At 40.7% G+C, this 19,310-nt stretch overlaps 2 protein-coding genes across 2 annotated transcripts; both read right to left on the bottom strand.

Annotated features, from left to right (window-relative positions):
- Positions 1 to 137: 137 nt before the first annotated feature.
- On the bottom strand, positions 138 to 5,946 carry LOC127760519 (2-oxoglutarate and iron-dependent oxygenase domain-containing protein ICU11-like). Its single transcript, XM_052284795.1, has 9 exons — positions 5,512 to 5,946; positions 5,135 to 5,182; positions 4,614 to 4,790; positions 4,302 to 4,458; positions 4,089 to 4,172; positions 3,605 to 3,729; positions 1,300 to 1,418; positions 875 to 983; positions 138 to 431 (listed from the first exon to the last, which is right to left on the bottom strand). Exons 1-9 carry the CDS (start codon positions 5,944 to 5,946, stop codon positions 384 to 386), a joined length of 1,302 nt encoding a protein of 433 aa, XP_052140755.1. The 3' UTR covers positions 138 to 383.
- A 4,572-nt stretch (positions 5,947 to 10,518) lies between these two features.
- Positions 10,519 to 16,243, bottom strand: LOC127775965 (heat shock 70 kDa protein 15-like). Its single transcript, XM_052302284.1, has 10 exons — positions 16,090 to 16,243; positions 14,442 to 15,660; positions 13,358 to 13,567; positions 13,156 to 13,251; positions 12,838 to 13,059; positions 12,070 to 12,264; positions 11,850 to 11,996; positions 11,621 to 11,770; positions 11,201 to 11,331; positions 10,519 to 11,115 (listed from the first exon to the last, which is right to left on the bottom strand). Exons 2-10 carry the CDS (start codon positions 15,609 to 15,611, stop codon positions 10,899 to 10,901), a joined length of 2,538 nt encoding a protein of 845 aa, XP_052158244.1. The 5' UTR covers positions 15,612 to 15,660; positions 16,090 to 16,243; the 3' UTR covers positions 10,519 to 10,898.
- Between the last annotated feature and the right edge of the window lie 3,067 nt (positions 16,244 to 19,310).

The following is a 19,310-nucleotide window of genomic DNA, read 5'->3' as shown; positions in this document are numbered from 1 at the left end:
CCAAATCGAATTCTCCTCCTGTGGCTACTCCTTAGATCTAGAGCAACAAGCAACTCAACAGCCGCTCTCCACTATACACCAAATAAACTAAAAATAACCCAAGAAATCAAACCAACAACCTGAAAATTAACCAAACACAACCTGAAAATTAACCAAGCATAGGCTCTAACCGGCTAAGTTGTTTAATCCTGAGCTCCAATCGAGTCAGTTGCAGCAAGTTTTCAACGAACCAGTAGCTAGGTTCATACAAACATACATTGAAAACACTAGTAAATTCGGTATAGCATGCAATACATAACAACATGTTCTTAATTATTCACTGTTCACTGTTCATAATTGTTCAGGAACTGGTTGGCCGGCCAACTCGATCGGACAGATATTAATTAAGGAGTTTCGTCTTCTGACTCCTGTCTGCTGATAGAGATACGAGCCTGCATATTTCAAGTGATCATAAACGATTTCAGAATGGTAGTAGTCAAGCTGGTTAGCTATATATAGGTACTAACTGTAATGTAACAGTTTCATATGAAAAATAAAATATTTAAGCCTTGCAACTTGAATAGAGAAGCAAAGGTAAAAGATCATGCTATCTTATGATGGCCAATATATTAATGGAAATTAAGTGGGGTGTTACAAAAATCCTAGCAAGGTTATACTGAAATAAAGCGAGTATATAAGATTAAATTGATTCCAGTGTGTTTATCAATATTTATCCTGAATAAATGTTTCATGTACTCGCTATTATTGGTTTTCCAACTTCAGGGGAGTTGGCAGAAATTAAATGGCATCTGCATGCTTGCAATTTACTGAATATTCATGTATATATGTATCGCTTCTACTTTTCTATATATTGGAGTTGGGTTAAGTAACAAACCGTCAATTCCTGAAGATGTTGCACCTGTCTTGCCGTCCTCTGAAACTGGCACTCGCGACAAAACCCAGAAAAATCAGTCATGAATTTCTTCATCTCCCTGAACACTGAGCTGTATATACAAGAAACACTACTTCAGCTACAGATCGATAAATTGAGGTGATACTAGGGTTTTTCATGCATGTATGATTCCAGATCAGCCCAGAAATTAACAACAGCCAATTCAATCAGGTTAATTAAATTTACAAGAAAGCTGGTATTTCTCATGGAATCTCACCTTTATTAGAAGTGTTGGAAACTAAGGGACATGATTTTACATGGACATACTACTATATGAATTCCTATATTGATTAATTCACCTAAACAAAGTAGCCAACATACTGTACATACAAGAAAAATATAGGTAAAAATATTACATTGAGTGTTACCTTTTGCACCACATGACCATGTTAACCCTTCGTCCAGATGTTACTGAGAAGACACCATGCCTGTGACTACCATGATGCAGCAGGACTTGTCCGGGCACGTTGGGATGTACAAAATACTCCTGAATCGTATAAGTATTGAAGGGCAAAAATAAGATGTCAAATGTTAATTTGCATATCATGCATTAACAGTAACAAAATTAAAGGAAATGAGCACAAAAACACATCTGCAAACTAGAATAATGCAATTTTGAAACCTATTAGATGTAGATATGATCTCTTTTAACATGACTTTTCCTACAGAAGATTTACGGAAATATTTCCTACTTATAGATAAATAAAAACCTACTTTCAGATTTACAGAAATGTTTCAGACATCCAAATTCCATGTGTTAATTAATCTGATAAAAATCTGCTATACAAGTGCTAAAAGAATTAAATAGTAGACATTCAATCCTCTAGCCAGGGATAAATATCACACATAGCTAGAATTTCTATACAATTCTAGCTATGTACATTTTTTGCTAATTTGTTCATCGGTTTATATGGCCCCCACTATACACCAGTAGACAAAGAACAAAGTGTTTAACAATTGTCTTTGTGTTGTAGAAATCGGTTGATTCGTACGCATGTGTTAATTTGGAATGTGGGATGCAGTATGTTCTTATTATGTTTGTCTACTATTTTAGTGATAGATAAAGTAAAGTATAATGCTCTCCATTTAAAAAACAATAATAATAGTAAGAAAGTCCGAAATCCATTTATTGCTTAAACCAATGAACGAAGGGGAAAACCATGTTCCCTATTGGTTGATCTTGGCTAACCCGAGAATCACGTTTGGGAAGTGGCCCACCCCACGATTATGTGCACTTCCCTAACAAGATCTTGCATGAATAACCAAAGCCGTATGATCACTTCCCTTATGTATGCCCCATGATCGGAGTCAAGTTTCATTCTTTGTGAATATGCCCTCAAGCCCCGCAAGGCCTCTTTAAATGGGGGAAACCGGCCCTGTGCGTGAAGCGACAATCTCTCACACGGCAAGCCCACTTTCGGAAAACCTAATGAAACCCTATCCTCACTAGCACTGGAGGAGACCCAAACAGCCATTTCAAGCAATGTAGGTGATGCCCTGGAGGGACATTGACACCTACAAGATTAATTATCACTGCCACTAGCGACGATGGTCATTAAGCTAGCAACCATATTTGCGAGAGACTGCTTCTACTTCAATGGCAAAACCAAAAGGGGCAATCGACTACACAGAGGTTCTAATAGCTTCGAAGATTAACCCCCCCCCCCTCCCCAAGCTAGTGCTGACATGGCATTTTGAGAAGGTGTGCTCGCCTCTTGCGCTATCAACATTGCCCCATGCACGGAGGCAGGATTCCGAGCACGCATCAGCTATTGGTCGTCGTATCAACTGGAAACGATAGCTCGATTGGGTCACCTCTCATGCACCTGGTGCCCGCTACCTCCTACTCCCTCCTTGACCTCTCCTTCCCCAAACCCAAACCCTAGCATGCGTGCCCACTGTCATCATCCCTCCCTCACGCTCTCTCGTGATTCTGTCTCATCCATCCCTCTTCTGCGAGACAGCCACCGCCTTTCTCGTATACCAAATTCCACACAAGAAATTATGAATTACATGATCATGTTATAGGTTAAGCATTAGATCATAAAGATTAGCTCCGAACAACCTCTTCTTTGCATTCATTATTCACTGATCTGTAATGGTTTGCAAATTAGGAGATATTAAAGATCGTTTGTGGCGGGTTCAATATTGGGCGACCCATTCCAGATTAATTTTTAGTGATTTGACATCTAGTTAGAACCATCTCAAATGGATTTCTTTTTCATGGAGCTGTTAGAGATCTCTGTATTTGTGATAGTGTTGACATTTCTACTCGCTCTAAATGTCTTCCAACCATTACTGGATCATCATGGCCGTCAATACAGTCAAGCTTTAGTCAACACCTTTGTCGATATTCATAGCCATGCATGCATCCTCTCATTCAAATGTTATTGTTTGACTGATGGATTAGAAAAAGAAACAAAGCTAAGTTCAAGGAAGGTGAGGATGTAGATGACTTGTGGGGTTCAACCCCTGAAGCAATAGAAAAGTTAAGGCTAAAGGAGAAATGCTCAAAGGAATAAAAAGGATTGGATGATATGATCAGCATTAACACTAAAAGAAAATAGTTTTTTTATTTACTAAAAACTTGCATTGCTCCATGGCAATTAATGGGCATCTAAATAAAATGGGTGCATAATTAATTTAATTTACAAATTATACATCAATCAGTACCTCATCATGTGTTCCTGAATTAACATGATTTCCACAACGTATACCACGGAAGTACATGTCAGCGCCAGTGAAGTGTTTGCCAAGGCAGATATTTAGTGTTACCTCACTATCATCCACATGGAAACCTGCAATCTCCATCAATTGTATATGCGCTTGCATCAAAAGTGTGTGTAATATGTCATGTACACAAATGGTTTGAGTGTCGACATGTAATATATATCTCTATAAGTACATATTTAGGGTACTCCCTAATTAAAAATTTAAAATATTATTAAGGTTATTTCACACTTTAAATCTATTGATATAGTTTTTATATCATCAATCTAGCTAGATATATAGTGTAGAGCGTAGATATGATGATCAAAGTATGGCAACACATATTCTAAAACTTAAATGTAAAATGAACTAAGGGAGTTATGTAGCACAATTATATATAGTTCTAGTCATTAATTCATAGATGCGTGGTTACATGTTTATAGCATACCTCTAGCACCATCAGCCTCACCATACTCAAGAACGAATGTATGGTGGGAGTCCAGTGTATTGCCGCCAACTTCAGGGAAAAGAACTGCATGATCAAGGAGTTAAGTCATTAATCGTTTCATTTTAAAGAGGAAAATTTTGATACATGAATATCATAATCTTAATCTACTTTCCTATCCTACAAGAAAATCAAGTTGTGAGACAAGTAATTGACCTGTAGACATTGGTGAGATGAAATCCTTCATCAGGTTGTCTAACATCTCTTGCAAGCCAAAATCAGAGAGGGCAGCACCTCTCCCATGCCTATCTAAGGATGTTGGTCTCATTATACTTTGATTCGCTGATTGTGCCCACCTCAAAAAATTGTTCACCTGCGAGAATAAACACCACACGAGCATTACCGATATTGCTTAACCTTATATATATACGTTTACAAAGCTAATTAATTAGTGTCCACAATTAGCAGCAAAATAATACTACATGATATATCCAAAATGATATTCCATGCTGCAATATAATCACATACCTCTGACATTAACATCTGGCAGAATGAGGGCTTCAGCATAGGAAATGCAAACACTCCCGGTGCTGGCTCCATCATTATGCTTGTGATGCTTTCTTCGGTGTTGCCATTTATGGCTTGAAGAAATGCCGGTAGGATGAAAGTTGATGGATCATTTGTGTACAGCTCCGGATGTAATGGCTTGAAAATATCCAATAAGAAAAAAAAAATCTGTAAGTGTACATATTATAGGGTAAATGATATACCTATGAGTTTGTGTGTTCACCTATATATAAAATGTGCAAATAGTGTGGCTCACACTTTTTAATTCAAATGTGTCTATGGCACATTTCAAGCAATAATACTTTCTTAGCTAGCTAGCTAGGCAAATAGCATGTAATTAAGGAGTAGCATTTTTACATGTACAAAAAAAAGAGTTCCTATCTACATATTCATAATATATTATCTAATACGTGTATACATTTTGATTATAGTGCAAGAGTGCATTTTTTTAAAAAAAAATGAATGCTTAAGAAAATACGTACCTGGTATGCGGACAAGATCCTTTCCCTGTACTCCCTCTGATTCTGCGTCTGCAAACGAGTTTCCAGATTATACATAAGTTACGACGTGATTAATTCATCTTAATTAATTAACAACACACACTACGTATGTACTTACACTAACACTATATATCCAACTCATCATATGCATGCAATAGCAAGACACACTACTCATGGTTAATTAAACTTAAAACAGTTGTAAATAAGAAAAAATGACTACTACGTACATGAAGCCAAATTAAACTGCATTTATGACTATAGCTGCTAGAGAATCAAAAATTAATGAAGCTTGATTTGATGAAATGAATTAATTAATGAGACGCCTAAATAGTAAAAGCGCGTATACTAGCTACACTTACCCTGATCCGCTGCGACGGCGAGGGGACGTAGTTGCGGAGGACGCTGCGCATGAAGTAGCGCTTCACCTCGGCGGGGGCGCCGGCGAGATCCGGCGGCAGGTGGCGCTCCAGCGCCTGGTACACCGCCGGCGTGATCCCGAGCTCGTCGGGGCCGTCGCCGTAGTTGTCGGGGACGTGGTCCTCGTTGGGGACGGCCTGCAGCCGCACCAGCGGCCTCCGGTACCTCGCCTCCCCCTGCGGCTGCGGCGGCGCGGGCACCGCCGCCGGCGCCGGTGGAGCGGGCGGCGGGTGGTTCGGCGCCACCACCTCCGGCTGCAGCAGCAGTTGCAGCCCGGCCGGCTCCGGGGCTTGCTGCGGCGGCGGCGGCATGGCGGTGACGCGGTGGATCTGGCCGCGGCGGGTCCTCACGGTGGCGGCGCGGCGGGGAAGAGGCATCTTGGCTTGCGCGGGCGCGGTGGTTGCTAGGGTTTCGTGCGGCGGGGAGGGGAGAGGGGAGGGGATCGAGAGGAGGAGGGGATGATTCGGGAGAGGGGAATCGATTCGATCGATCGAGAGAGCGAGAGCGAGGAGGAGAGCGAGAGCGCGAGCGCGGCGCGGTGTGGTTTTGGAGGCGAGCGGAGGAGTGACGCGGAAGCGGGGGTTGGTGGTGGGTGGGGTCACGTTGGTCATGAGGAGGCGCGCGCGCGCGAGGGGGCGCGGCGCGGCGCGGCGGGCGGCGCACACTTGGCATGCGAGGCGAGCGACGCGAGCGCGCGCGGGCGGCGAGCGGCGAGACGCGGACGCGGACGCGGTGGTGGAGTGTAACTGACGTAGTAGTAGTAGTAGTGGAGTATACGTTGGGCTGGCTGCTGCTGGTGGTGGTGGTGAGGGAGGCCATGCACACACGTAGTAACGCATGCGGTGATGGCTGCTGGTTTGGTGGGGGAAAGGGGGAGAAAAAGGAGGGACCTTGCCCTTGCCCTTGCACCTTAATTTGGGCATGCTTGGTTTAATTTATGCTTTGAGAGTTTCATTTTTGGAGTTAATTATTTGTGTGGGTGGAAAATGTGTGCAAAGCATGCTTGTGGGTTTCACACAAACCATAAGGTATCAAAATTCGCATTTTTAGTTGTGTTCTCTGTATAAGTGTATTTTTAAGTTATACTAAATGCATCGCAATTAGAAGTGCACGTAGTTTTACAAGGTCCGTCTCTATACACGTGTAAGATGACAGCGACTATACATGACCCTAAAAATAAGAATAAACTGAATTGATGTGTAGGTAGGTGAGCTTCTTTGACATAGCTCTAAGTGTTATGGTTGTGAACAATTCTTGTTCGTTTGATAGTAGGATATATCTAAAGAAAAGAGTATTATTTGATCGTAGCTTTTATGGAGGGACACTGGTTGCATGCGTAGTAGAGACCCATCCCAATGTTTTGTAAAAAAATATTTAGGCTTGATCTATTATATATGCGATTAGTATTTTCTAAAGATAAAATCTTATTTAACATTTTACACATATATAATCCTCAAATTGTTAGGGGTCGCTCTGAGTTTTATGTAGACACACGTTAAAACTTGAAAGTGTACTACTCCCTCTATCCCATAATATAAGGCGCACATGCATTTTCAAGATTCAACATTTAAAACATTTGACCAACACTTAGTATAATATGAAATGAATTTTATTTGTTAAAAATTATATCATTAGATTGAGATTTAAAATTACTTTCATACGGTTATAATTTTGTTGCTACAATCCTTATAGCATACGAGAAATTATAAGCTAAATATTAGTTTTGGAGACCGTGCCAACTTTGACCGCGCCTTATATTATAGGATAGAGGGAGTACTCAAAAAAAATCATTTATAACCGTTATAGGAAAAATTAGTATGAAGAGAAAAAATGTCTCTATTAATAAAAAAAGTTATTGTTTAGGAAGGTAATTGAGAGGTATTGAATGGATAATGCTCGTTAATTTAATACTACTTTGGTTTGTACTTTGTACAGTAGACCAATACTCCAGTAGATAAAAGGATCTTTTTTTTTTACAGATTTTGAATGCTAAAAATCAACTCTTTACATGTATACTCAAGCCTTGCTCAGATCGATCGTGCCAAGGTGCCATGGCCTTGCTTCAAAATAATTTATGAAACGTAACTGCTATTTTCATTTCTAACCATAAGCAATGCATTTATATTATTCCCTCTATTACAATTTACATATGTCGTTCTAACAAATCTCACACTGTATTACTCCTTCATTTCATTTAAGTGTAGTTTTAGGCTTTTAGCTAGCAAAGACATACTCACTTCGTCTCAAAAATAAGGGATTTTAATCTGATGTGACATATGTTCTGTCTAGATTCGTATTACTAGGATGTGTCATATCCGGTCAAAATCCCTTATATTTTTTTAACGAATGGAGTATTAAGTAAGGGGTTAAAAGATATAGAAAGAAAATGAGATTATGAGAAGAAAGAGGAGTATTATTAGTTGAACGACTAAAAATGAGAAGAAAACATAGTATTAAAAAAAAGTCTAGTGGACTGTGGACCACTGCACATTCTTTTAGGGACAAATTTTTGGGCTAAATTGAACTACATTTATTTAAGGACGGAGATAGTAAAAGACATGGCAAATTACATTGCTGCCCTCATTGATTACCTCCTAGTCATCTTTTCCAAAGCAAGCATTTAAATTTCTTGTGATGAGTACTAGTACTAAGAGCAAGTTCAATAGTATAGCCAACTACTAGCTCTAATTCATCTATAGCCAATCTAATAGCTCATGCATACAATAGTTATATACTACACTATTAGTACCTGGTCCCACCTGTCATACACACACTGTGTCTTGGAGTCCGTGCTACAGCTGGCTACAAATCTGTAGCCCGCTGCCCTTCTCTCTCCTCATTTATCTCCTTAAATTATGTTTGCAGCTGGCTTATAGTCTGCCATTGTACCTGCTCTAATATAGCTGCATTGATAAAAACATCTGAGTAGGGGGAGGAAGACCAGACCTCGTGGAAACTCACGGACCATGCCCCGTACACAATTACCATGCCCCGTACAAACAAATTACCTCGGCATACAATGCATAGTTTTTTGGGTTGGTCCGAACCAACTTTGGCATGCTTATCTGGAAGCTGTGGGCACCAAGAAAATACAAATGCTTTGCTTGGCTAGTAATCCAAACCAAAGTATGGGCCCCAGATAGACTACCGGTTCGAGGATAATCCAACAACTCCATATACCCCCTATGTCGAGTTGTTGACAAGTGTAGGAGATATATAGTCTTCCACTTTACAGTGCAATTAATGTCGATACACAAGGAGAGTTTAGAGGATGCTCACTACTATATGGATGTGCAAAAATTCAGACCCAACAGAGTGGCGGGCTGGCGGCACACCACTTCAGTGCACGAACGGTTGGAAACGATGGCAAACACATACGATGTGCTAAAACATAGTCTTCACTCGTTCATCCCCCTCGTTTCCTAGGAGATATGAAAGGAAAAGAATGAGAAAATTTTCTATCACAAGGAATTTTATCTATAGCTTTGGGGCGAAAAAATGAGGAGCTAAAACGTGGGTGCTCGCATGAGCCAAGCGCCTATATGTTGTGTTCTGGAGGAGGGGGTGGGAACCCTCCTCCCGGCACGTAAAACTGCTCGTATTGTTATATAATTAATTAAATATTAATTATTTTTTAAAAAAATAGATTAATATGATTCTTTTAAAAAACAGTTTTCATATAGAAAGTTTTTTAATAAATCACACAGTTTCAGTTTGAAAAACGTGCACGCGAAAAAGAGATATGTGGGTTAGTAAAATAGGAGGAAGAAAACAGCCATATCGATTAGACCTTGTACAGTTTTTCTTAACACATGTACAGAACTTTACTCTATATATATTCAACGTATCTCATATGATATGTGACTCGTGCAACGCACACTCTCTCAATAACATTTACACCCACGCGGCGCCCAACACACACAAAACATGCCTAAGAAAAAATAGTTAATTATTCCAAGAAAATATGCACATATACATCCTCGATAGGGTTCTATCTACATATCGGTTAATTAAGCTACACTCTCTAACTATTTAAAGCGTCTATTAATTTTTAGCCCCGCTGTAATTCGCCATGAGGTTGTCTAGCATTTGTTACAATTTAACACTGAAGTATTTGGCGAATACTTCCGTGCAACTAGGAATGAAAACTAACGGATAATCATGCAATACTGTTTTCATATTATTTTGCCATATACGGAAACAAATATGAATTATCTCGAATACAAATAAAGATCGAATATGATCAAACACGAATATGGAAACATTTTTTTTTGGAAACACGAAAATCACCTCAATTTATAATAGAAATAAATATCATCATATATAATTAGCTTGTTTTATATAAAATATAATATAATTTATAAAAAATAAAATTTTAAATAATATTAATAGTGTGGACTAGTGTTGAAAGATAGACTACTATTAAATATAAAAAGATGTAGATCGAAGGTCGTAGGGTTATTAAGAAATTGAGTATATCTCATTGCTTGAACGGATACCCGAATAGTATTGTTCACAGGATTCCAAATCTATATTGTCGGAAACCCCAATATCATACCCGTATTTGTATTCGTTTTCTTCGGAACGAACGAAAATTTTCATCCCTACTTGCTTTGCACGACAGGTCTAGTGGGCCGGCTGGAGCCTCGTACAACAAATGCGAGCAGCCACAGCACACAAGGCTCCCTTTGCACCAATGGGCCCTTGTATCACAGTTGCAACTTGACCTTGATCAGTAACTGATGATGTTTAGTGCCCTTCCAGCCTCTTGATTTCTCTAGGTCTACGGTCTACCCTGTCCTAATGGAGAAAATGTCGTCCAGATGAGCGCAAGCAGAAGCAACGAGCCACCGGTTAAAACTTAAAACACCCAAGACCAAGGCCAGCAGCAAAAGAATGCACACTAGCAGGCCATTAAACCCAGGCCAGCACATAAACACATGCAAAAGTAAGTCCAGAAGAGCGTGCAAATCCCATGGAACAAGAATCAGTTGATACATCGGACTTAAAAATTTGAGTTCCATTGTAAGTCCCGCTATAACACCCACCCCGTAGGACACCAAATCTGAAACGTGCCCTTATATCTCGAATTGAAAGAAAACCCCTTGGCAGAAAAATTAAAAAGGGAAAGCCGATTTTAACAACACATTGGTACAGTAGGATATAAACCTAAACGTACGTTCACGCAGATGATCCTCACGAAGTATGGTGAATCACAAATCCATCCCTAGCGAACCTCTACTGAACTTCGGTGTCGGAATCTGATAACGAATGCAGACCGAGCAGCAGCAACTTGCAGGAAACTGAAAAACGTTTCCGCAGCTGCAGCCTAGGCAGCTTCAGTTCCCTCCGGTTTGTCCGTCTCCATTTGCTCGCCGGTAGATTCGCTGGCGCCGCCCTCGCTGGCCTCGCCAGCCGCTTCAGCTCCCTGAGGTTGCTGCTCTGGTGTTTGGGCTCCGCCAGCCGGGGTCTCGGTCGGTGGCGTTTGTGGGGGCGTCTGTGGCTTAGGAGCTGGTTTCGGCTTCATCATTATCGGTTTGCAGAACCTGTAAAAAGAATGGGCGTTAGAAGTATGCTTAAACATAGGATACAGGAACAGCAAGTGGCGTCAAGAGAGATTTATCTACGGACCTGTCAACCGTTTCGGCCTTTTTCTTTAAATCAGAAGAGAGTAGGACAGGGTTAGCATGCTTCGGCAGAGCATCTTGCTGCTGTATTTTCTCTCTCAGCCAGACTTCTGCTTCGGAACACTGGTTAATCACCTGCATGTGACAAGCAAATGAATTTAATACCGTCTATCGGTGGGATCAACTAAGACGAGTGAAAAGTCTATCTAAAATTATTCTGAAAAATCAAGCTTTACAATTCATTCAAAATTGCTATAATCCAATGTAGGGCCAAGCAGGGCGTATGTCAATTACTTTGTAACCCTAATAAAAGGATTTTATTTCTGTTACCATTCACTAGCAGAACGTAGTTCGTGAACTAGCATTGCAATCAGTGTATAGAGAAAAGATATTGTGCTAATTTTGTAGTTGATGCATTGAATACCTTCTGTTTCTCCTCCATCTCAATGTGATCAAACTTCGGATCTTTGGACAAGGCAGCATCTCTGAAACTGTTGATACAGTAAGCAAGTTGGTCGATGGAAGGGCCTCTGTCCATCCATTCCTTGTACCTTGCCTCAATGGGACCCCCCACCTGTGACCAAAAATCATAGCTTTTTTTTAATATACAAACTAACAAGATGTAAGGAGCAAAATAAATGAAAGAGACAAACCTTTTTAAGTTCTTCAAGCTTAGCAACATACACTCCTTTGGTCTCATCCTCACCATCTTCGTACAACCAATCCTCAACCTCTTGAAGCTTAGCAATGAATGCTTCCTTGTCTTCAGCAGTCACAAAATCATTGTACTTGTCGTACAGCTGAAAAATAACATATTATCAGTTTCTGCCTCTAACTAAAGATGAAGTCAGGAAAGAGTGGAATCGATCAAACCTTGTTTCGCATGTCATAAACATAAGACTCCACGGCATTCTTCTTATCTTTTGTCTCTTCCATCACCCTGTCCTGAAGAGCCATTTCATACTCTTTTTCCACAGCCTTCTGCAACTCTGTAGTCCCCAAGGCACCATAAACCAACTCAGCAACTGGAACATTAGTTTTCTTTACTTTCTTCTTTGATGGCTCAACCTGCAGTTTTTTCATCAAAATGTGTCAACTGTTAGTTCATCTGATACAGTTTACTTTTTCCTTCATCGCATTTCATCAATTCACTTGTCCCTTTAGGGCAAACTGAAACAGACTGAGGAATTGAGGAAAAGATAAAACCAAATTTTGAACCACAGTAGGAAGGATCCAGTGAAGAATGATCATATTTGTATCAAGTATAGTTTCAGCAATAGAATGATAGATAACTACCACAAAAACAGCAATTGCAACGAATTTGTTGCGCACTGGCACATTGTGGTTGGCATGGAAAAAGTCGTGATAAAATCAATGCAAGCAAAGTGTCAAATCGAAGGCATAACAGTGCAGTGGACTAATCAGATCAGCTTGCGCATGTAAGCTTCAAAAGGTTATCTATAAATATAAACTACAAAGGCAAGATATGTTAGATCTGAATAAAAAACATGTCCAGAATACTGTTTCCTCAACTTCCACCTTGTACTGATGATACTTCAAAAAGCAAAAGGTTTCAAATTAAAAGGCTTCAGGCACCTGCTAGCATGATAATTCAAGATTTTGTCAGTAATGAAAATTTACCTTGGCATCAGTTTCCATAGGGACTGATTTTTCCTCAGAATTTGGTGCGCCATTTTCAGCACCATCGGCAGCAGCATCTGCAGGGGCTTTGGCTTCCTGCATGTTTACATCAGTTCCAGAAGCAGCTTCATTAGGTGCATCATCTGTCTCCATCTTGGCAGAATCTTTCGGAGGCTCAGTTGTAGCTGCTACTGGAACTTCCACTTCCTCCTCCTCCAACATCTGCACCAGACCAATAGAAATACTCTCAGATTTATTTCAACGAAAATCATTTAGGAAAAGAACTACAAAAAAAAAACAGCCTGCATTATCACTCACTGTTGCTGATTCAACTGTGACCACCCCATGGATGTTAAGGCGGACTTTCACTTTCAGTTTCGCTTTGTCACCTTTGCCGGGATTGAAAGGACCAACCTATACATTAACATAAACACACACAACAAAAGAACATGATCAATACACGATAGTTGGACTCGAAGCACATTCGAGAACATAAAAAAGGAAATATTAAGTCAGTTACCGTGTAAGTGCTGATCTTTGGTGATATTTGCAAATCACCAGTATCAACATACGTGACATCTACTTGAAATGTATTGGACCTATAGAAGGTCAATGCTTTAACGCTGGGCAATGGGTTACCCTTGGGGAATACAACAGTCTGTTGGTTATCACCATTCTGAGAGTCTGGTTTCCATGACATTGCAATTGAGAAAGGGAAACCATCATTAACCTGCACAGGGTTTAGCGTTATAGCTGGGGAAAAAACATAGTTGTAGTGTTGTACAAGCAAGAACTAGGATGATTTATTGTAAACTCACGAAAGAAAAAAAATCCTAGTGTTAGTGTTATCCTAAAATGATTTTGAGTAGTAGTATACTAAGATTTGTTTTAATTTTAAGACTTCAAGGGAGTGAAATAGATTTTTGAACCAAATACTACTCATTCAAATCAGGCCTTCAGTGCATATGTTATCCTTAAACAGTAAGAATATGCTGAAAGCTTTATAGATTCCAGCAATGTTATTAGGCAAGAATTAAATTGGTGGGTAAACCCAGATTCAAGGAGCCAACAAGACAAACTCTGCATAAGCGAGTTCGCACGATCTTAATGAAGTCATGTTAGAAACAATCTTATTGGAGTATGAGATTAAATTACAACGAAAATTATGACCAACATTCTGCATAATAAGCCATATTGGTCACAAAACTCATGACTAGAGGTTGCATGATATTTGAGTCATGTTAAGTATCACGCTAAGTTGTTATGAAAATTATGACGAACATTCTGCATAAACCTATTGGTTATAACTAGAGGTTGCATGATATTAAGGAAACAGTTTCATTGGAGTACCGGATAAAATTGTCATGAAAATTACGACACTATGAATAACTATTGGTGATGGTTGCATGATCTTAATGGAGTCATGTAAGGAGACAAATCTTATTGGACTATCCAATTAAACTTTAATGACGGTGCACATGAGGATGAGCGTCTTAAACAATCCTTAATTAGAGATTTTAAGGCATGAAGCAGCAAGATTTCTATTAATGTATTGTGCAGATAGCCAAAGCAGAGAAGGCAGCAGGGTGAAAGCGGGCACATACCTGAAACTCCCGCACTTTAAAAGTGGGACTAAGGATAGCACACTCCAGCGCACATCCCCTGGCAACACATTCACTCGCATTCATTGTCCTCCTTGGTTCTTTCCCAAAGAAATCTGTGAGTATCTTAATTATTGCCGGGACACGAGAACCTGAACCAACAACTTCAACAAAATGGACATTCTCTGTCGTTAAACCAGCTTCTGCTAAAGCCTTCTCCAGTGGCCCCTTAACACGTTCCAGTATTGGCGCACTAATCTTCTCAAACTCTTCCCTCTTGATAAAACCTCTCACATCCTTCTCATCCATCAAGCATTCAATGTGCATTGGTGACTCAGGGTTAGCACTCAGCACCTTCTTGAGCTTCTCACAAGCCACACGGAGCCTAATGCAGGCACGAGCATTCTGGTAAACATCTATCTTGTACTCATCCTTGAATTTCGCTGCAAAGTGCTTAAACAGGACTTCATCGAAGTCCCTCCCACCAAGGGACCGGTCATATGCATGCGACAAGATCTTGAGTTGTCCCTTCTTGTAACCAGCAATGCAGACTTGCATGCTGGCATGTCCAACATCCACAAAGGCAACATTTAATTGATCATTCTCTGGAAGATCAGTCTTGTAAATACCATATGCCAATGCTGTTGCGGTGGTCTCATGAAACAACCGCAATGGGCAGAGGCCGGCAATGGTGGCGGCATCAAGCACAGCTCTGCGCTGAAGGTCTGTGAAGTACACCGGAATGCCTATGCAGCAGTCAACAACAGCAGTATTCAGGTTGCTCTCTGCAATACCCTTCAGATTAGAAAGCACCATAGCCATGAGCTGCGTCGGAGTGAAAACCCGCTCTTCACCAAGGTAACGGGCATGAACAAGAGGAAATCCATCAGGCCCTTCCGAGACACGGAAGGGGAAGGCCGCAATATCACGCTGGAGCTCAGGATCAGAGTACTTGCGCCCGAGGAGCCGCTTGATCTGAGAAACAGAATTCTTGGGGTTCATCGTGGAGGAAGCAGCGCCCGCTGTCCCGATGAACCGCTGCTTGTCGCCGAAGCAGACAATAGCCGGAGTCTCCCGCTTCGACTCCTCGTTGAGGACCACATCAATGCCGCGCTGCCGCGCGACGGCCACAATGCAGCTCTCATTCCCTAGATCAAAGCCCACCACGCTCATCTTCTCCTCACTGCTTCAATCCCCCTTATTCAGATCTAATGAACAGCTCCTGCGCACATAAATACAATCAATCAGGATCAGGATCTACGAGTTACTCACAGCAGGATCCAAACCTATAACCACCTAAACATCAACACTAAAATCACATAAATCTCGATCTGCAGAGCTGCAAAAATAAAAAGTTGTAACAATTCAAGGATTTGAGATTACTCTAAGCACCACGACCGATCTAAAACCCTAGCGAGTCAAAATCCCGCGCAGCTACCGCGAAAAAAAAAAATAACAACGAAAAACATCATCCCTCCGCGGCTGAAACCCGAGCAGCGCAAACCATCCCCCCAGGCTGAGACCCCAGAAAAAAATAAAATAAAATCGAAAACGCAACGAACAAATCGCCGAAACACGATCAGATCCACGGGCGGGCGGTGGCGCGGATCCAACTCGCGGCGCGACCTGGGAAGAGAAGGGTGGGCCGTACCTACGGGGGAGGTGAGCTCGCTCGCGCCGAAGGGTCTGGAAGCTTCTAGAACCGCCGGCCTCGCGCTCTCTCTCTCTTCTCGCCTGAATCGCCTTCGCGACAGATGCGAGGGGCGCGTGGGCGGCCGCTTGATATATGAGAGGCGGCTGTGGTGGTGGGGGTGGGGTGGTCGGGACTCGGGTGAGTTCTAGAACCATCCAATTCCTGCCGTGGGAGCCCAGGACAACGTCTCCGCCGTCGGATCGATCGAACGGACGGCCCGGATCAGGTATCCGGTGGGGTTGGGGGAGAGAGAGGCGCCAGGAGAGTTCTCTTCTGACTGGTGGGCCCCGCAGTCGGAGAGGAGAAAAGTGCGCGCGCGCGACGAGAGCTCTCTGGGGGAGACGGAGACGGGAACGGAGAAGGAGACGGAGGCGGTGGTGGTTTGACGGCGCGAGTGGGTTCCAGAAGGATCCGTTGGGCGTTTGGGTGGGGGGGGGGGGGGGGGGGGGGGGTCAAGACGTATAGGGAGTGCAAGAAGTCAGACGTGCACACGTTGGTGTCAAGTGGTTCGCCACGTTTGACGTCTGTGGGGAGGGGGAAGATGGTTTTGGCACGTTTAATACCGTGTACCAACATACGGCGACAATGGTTTGATCGTTGAATATGATTTTTCCTTTCTTCTTCGGACATCGATGGTGTACTTTTTTTAGTAAGGATATTATTTCTATAAAGTTGCAGCAGCCGTGTTCGGCAATATGTTACAGCGGCTACAACACGCACGGATTTGGTTCTTGTGCAGTCCTTACTATGACTGCAACTTAGGCAGTTATACAATGGCCGCAGGATGTAAATTCAAAGGCCCAAATTTAATAGGGCACCGTTCATTTAGATAATCCAACAAAAATTATTATATCAATGCTACCGTAGCATTTAATCTGAACCTTCTATTGAAAATTTGAATGGACAGGATCCTATGCAGTCCCTAGCGTGCAGTTGTAGTCGGGACTGCACCTGATCCCAATCCAACATATAATTATGCTACACAAAATACCGTGTGAGGTGACTGCGTCGTAGCCTGCTATAGTGCAGATGAATAGGCCCGGTACATAAATGAATACATGGTACATTTACGTTTACCTGACTATGAATATGACTGTGTATTTTTAAAACACAGTATAACTGCATGTGCTTATATGCTACGCGCACTTATTCATAATAATGCATATAATCAAATGAATATATATTTGCGTATCTAATGAAAGATAGTTCGGTTTTCATAGTAGCCCAAGATATAAAGATAACTTTTTTTTTTCAACATACGTAGGAAATACTTGTTTCAGAAGGACAATTAGATATTTATTATTGTGAGGGTATTTGATAATGCTATATGTAGCTACCTAGTCAGAAATGCTAATCCACGATCAGCGCATCGCGTTCCATACGTATACGTACAAATTGTATATGCATAAAGTTTGTGCGTATATGTATAAACTTTTTATATGTCTAAAGAATGTGTAATTTTATATGTACGAATACAGAGTTTATATGTATAATGTATAATTTTGTATAGATGCGTATATAAGCATATGTGTATATATTTAGTTACAAAGTTTAGACATATAAATATAAGTATATACTACCTTCGTTTTAGGTTATAAGTTGTTTTGATTTTGGTCAAAGTTAAACTGCTTCAAGTTTAACCGAGTTTATAAAAAAATAGTAATATTTATAAATTTATCTCGGGTCGAAAATATTACTATTTTCTCTATAAACTTGGTCAAACTTGTAGTAGTTTGACTTTATCAAAACATCTTATATCCTGAAACGGAGGGAGTAATACGTATAAATCAAAATTTTATACGCTAAAAGCAAAAGAGGATTTTCCGGTGGCAACTACTGCTGCTACGGATAATATAGCACCGTCAAACACATCCTTAGTTAAACAATAGCATTTTTTAATTATAATCGACAGAAACCATGGGTCCTGGTCATAGCATCATATAACATGAAGTGGCAGAAAAGAAAATAAAATGCAAGTGGAAAGTTAGGATTGAGACGTGACATAAGCTATCTTTCTTCTGTGCAAATCTATCGTTAACACTTAACATGTCTTTCACTTTCCTCATGGTACTCATCCCTCTACTATCCCATATGTAACCCATTCATATATGGCTATCAGCTTTTCGCCATTCCTGTTTATGTCCTATCCCATTAAAAAAAGTTAAATCCAATAACAACATTATAGACCAACAAGCTATAAAGTTCTAAACCGTATATCCTCTTGATGGATAAGTAGTAACATCAATAAGGCCAAGCATAATGCTCCACTCTATCCAGTGGTCTAAAGCCTCCACATCGGAGCCGAACTGAGCTGGCAGCCAAGCGCGTGGTACCACAAGGTCGGACGATGCTTGTAGAGGAAATTGTTTCCTCTCCGTTCTTCGGCTCGGGAGTTGCGAAGCCTCGTGTTGGCTTAGCCCGGTGTTGGCTGTGCCCGAAGCACCATGCCACACCTCACCCTGGCGGTCCTTCCTCGTGCACCTATCTCGCTTCATACACACTGTTTGAGTGGATGTGTAGTTACACTTAAAAATATATATATCAAAACATGGCTTACTAAGTACTACATGCTCTTTGATCAGAGATTTTACTTGGTATGATTATAATCTTCATACAATCTAATTTCTCAACAACGTTGTCCTGTGATTGTTTTACAGGGATACTGTTGGCTAAGTTTTTGTAAGTTTTATTGATACAGGGAGCGATAGTTATCATTTTGAGAGAATCCACTATATGATACCTAGTTTACTCTGTTTTAACGATTTGCATCGACTTTGTCTCCCTTTATAAACGTCACTGGCTTTGTCATTTTTTCTATAATATGTTATTGGGGTGAATACTTTTCAAAATAATACCTTCAAGGATTATAAGAGGTTACAATTAATTGATCTACTAGAAGTTTCAAGAAAATATATGTTACAATTAATTGATTTACTAGAAGTTTCAATAAAATATGAATTTTTTTATGTAGCCTTCTACATAATATAGAAGTGTGTGTATATTTCAAGATTTTCATTTTACATGTATGAACTTAAACAAAATGTAATTTATGTTTTGTATGTTAATATAGTACTCTCGTGTTAATGTTCTTTTCTGTACTGCTGTACATCATCATTGACATGCTATAAATTTTTTTCTAATGCGGCTATATTCTATGTATGTGATTTCTCTTTCATATG

Source organism: Oryza glaberrima, chromosome 1 (genome assembly GCF_000147395.1).
Source record: "Oryza glaberrima chromosome 1, OglaRS2, whole genome shotgun sequence".
NCBI classification, from domain to species: Eukaryota; Viridiplantae; Streptophyta; class Magnoliopsida; order Poales; family Poaceae; genus Oryza; species Oryza glaberrima.
This window is presented reverse-complemented; position numbering and strand designations above follow the sequence as displayed.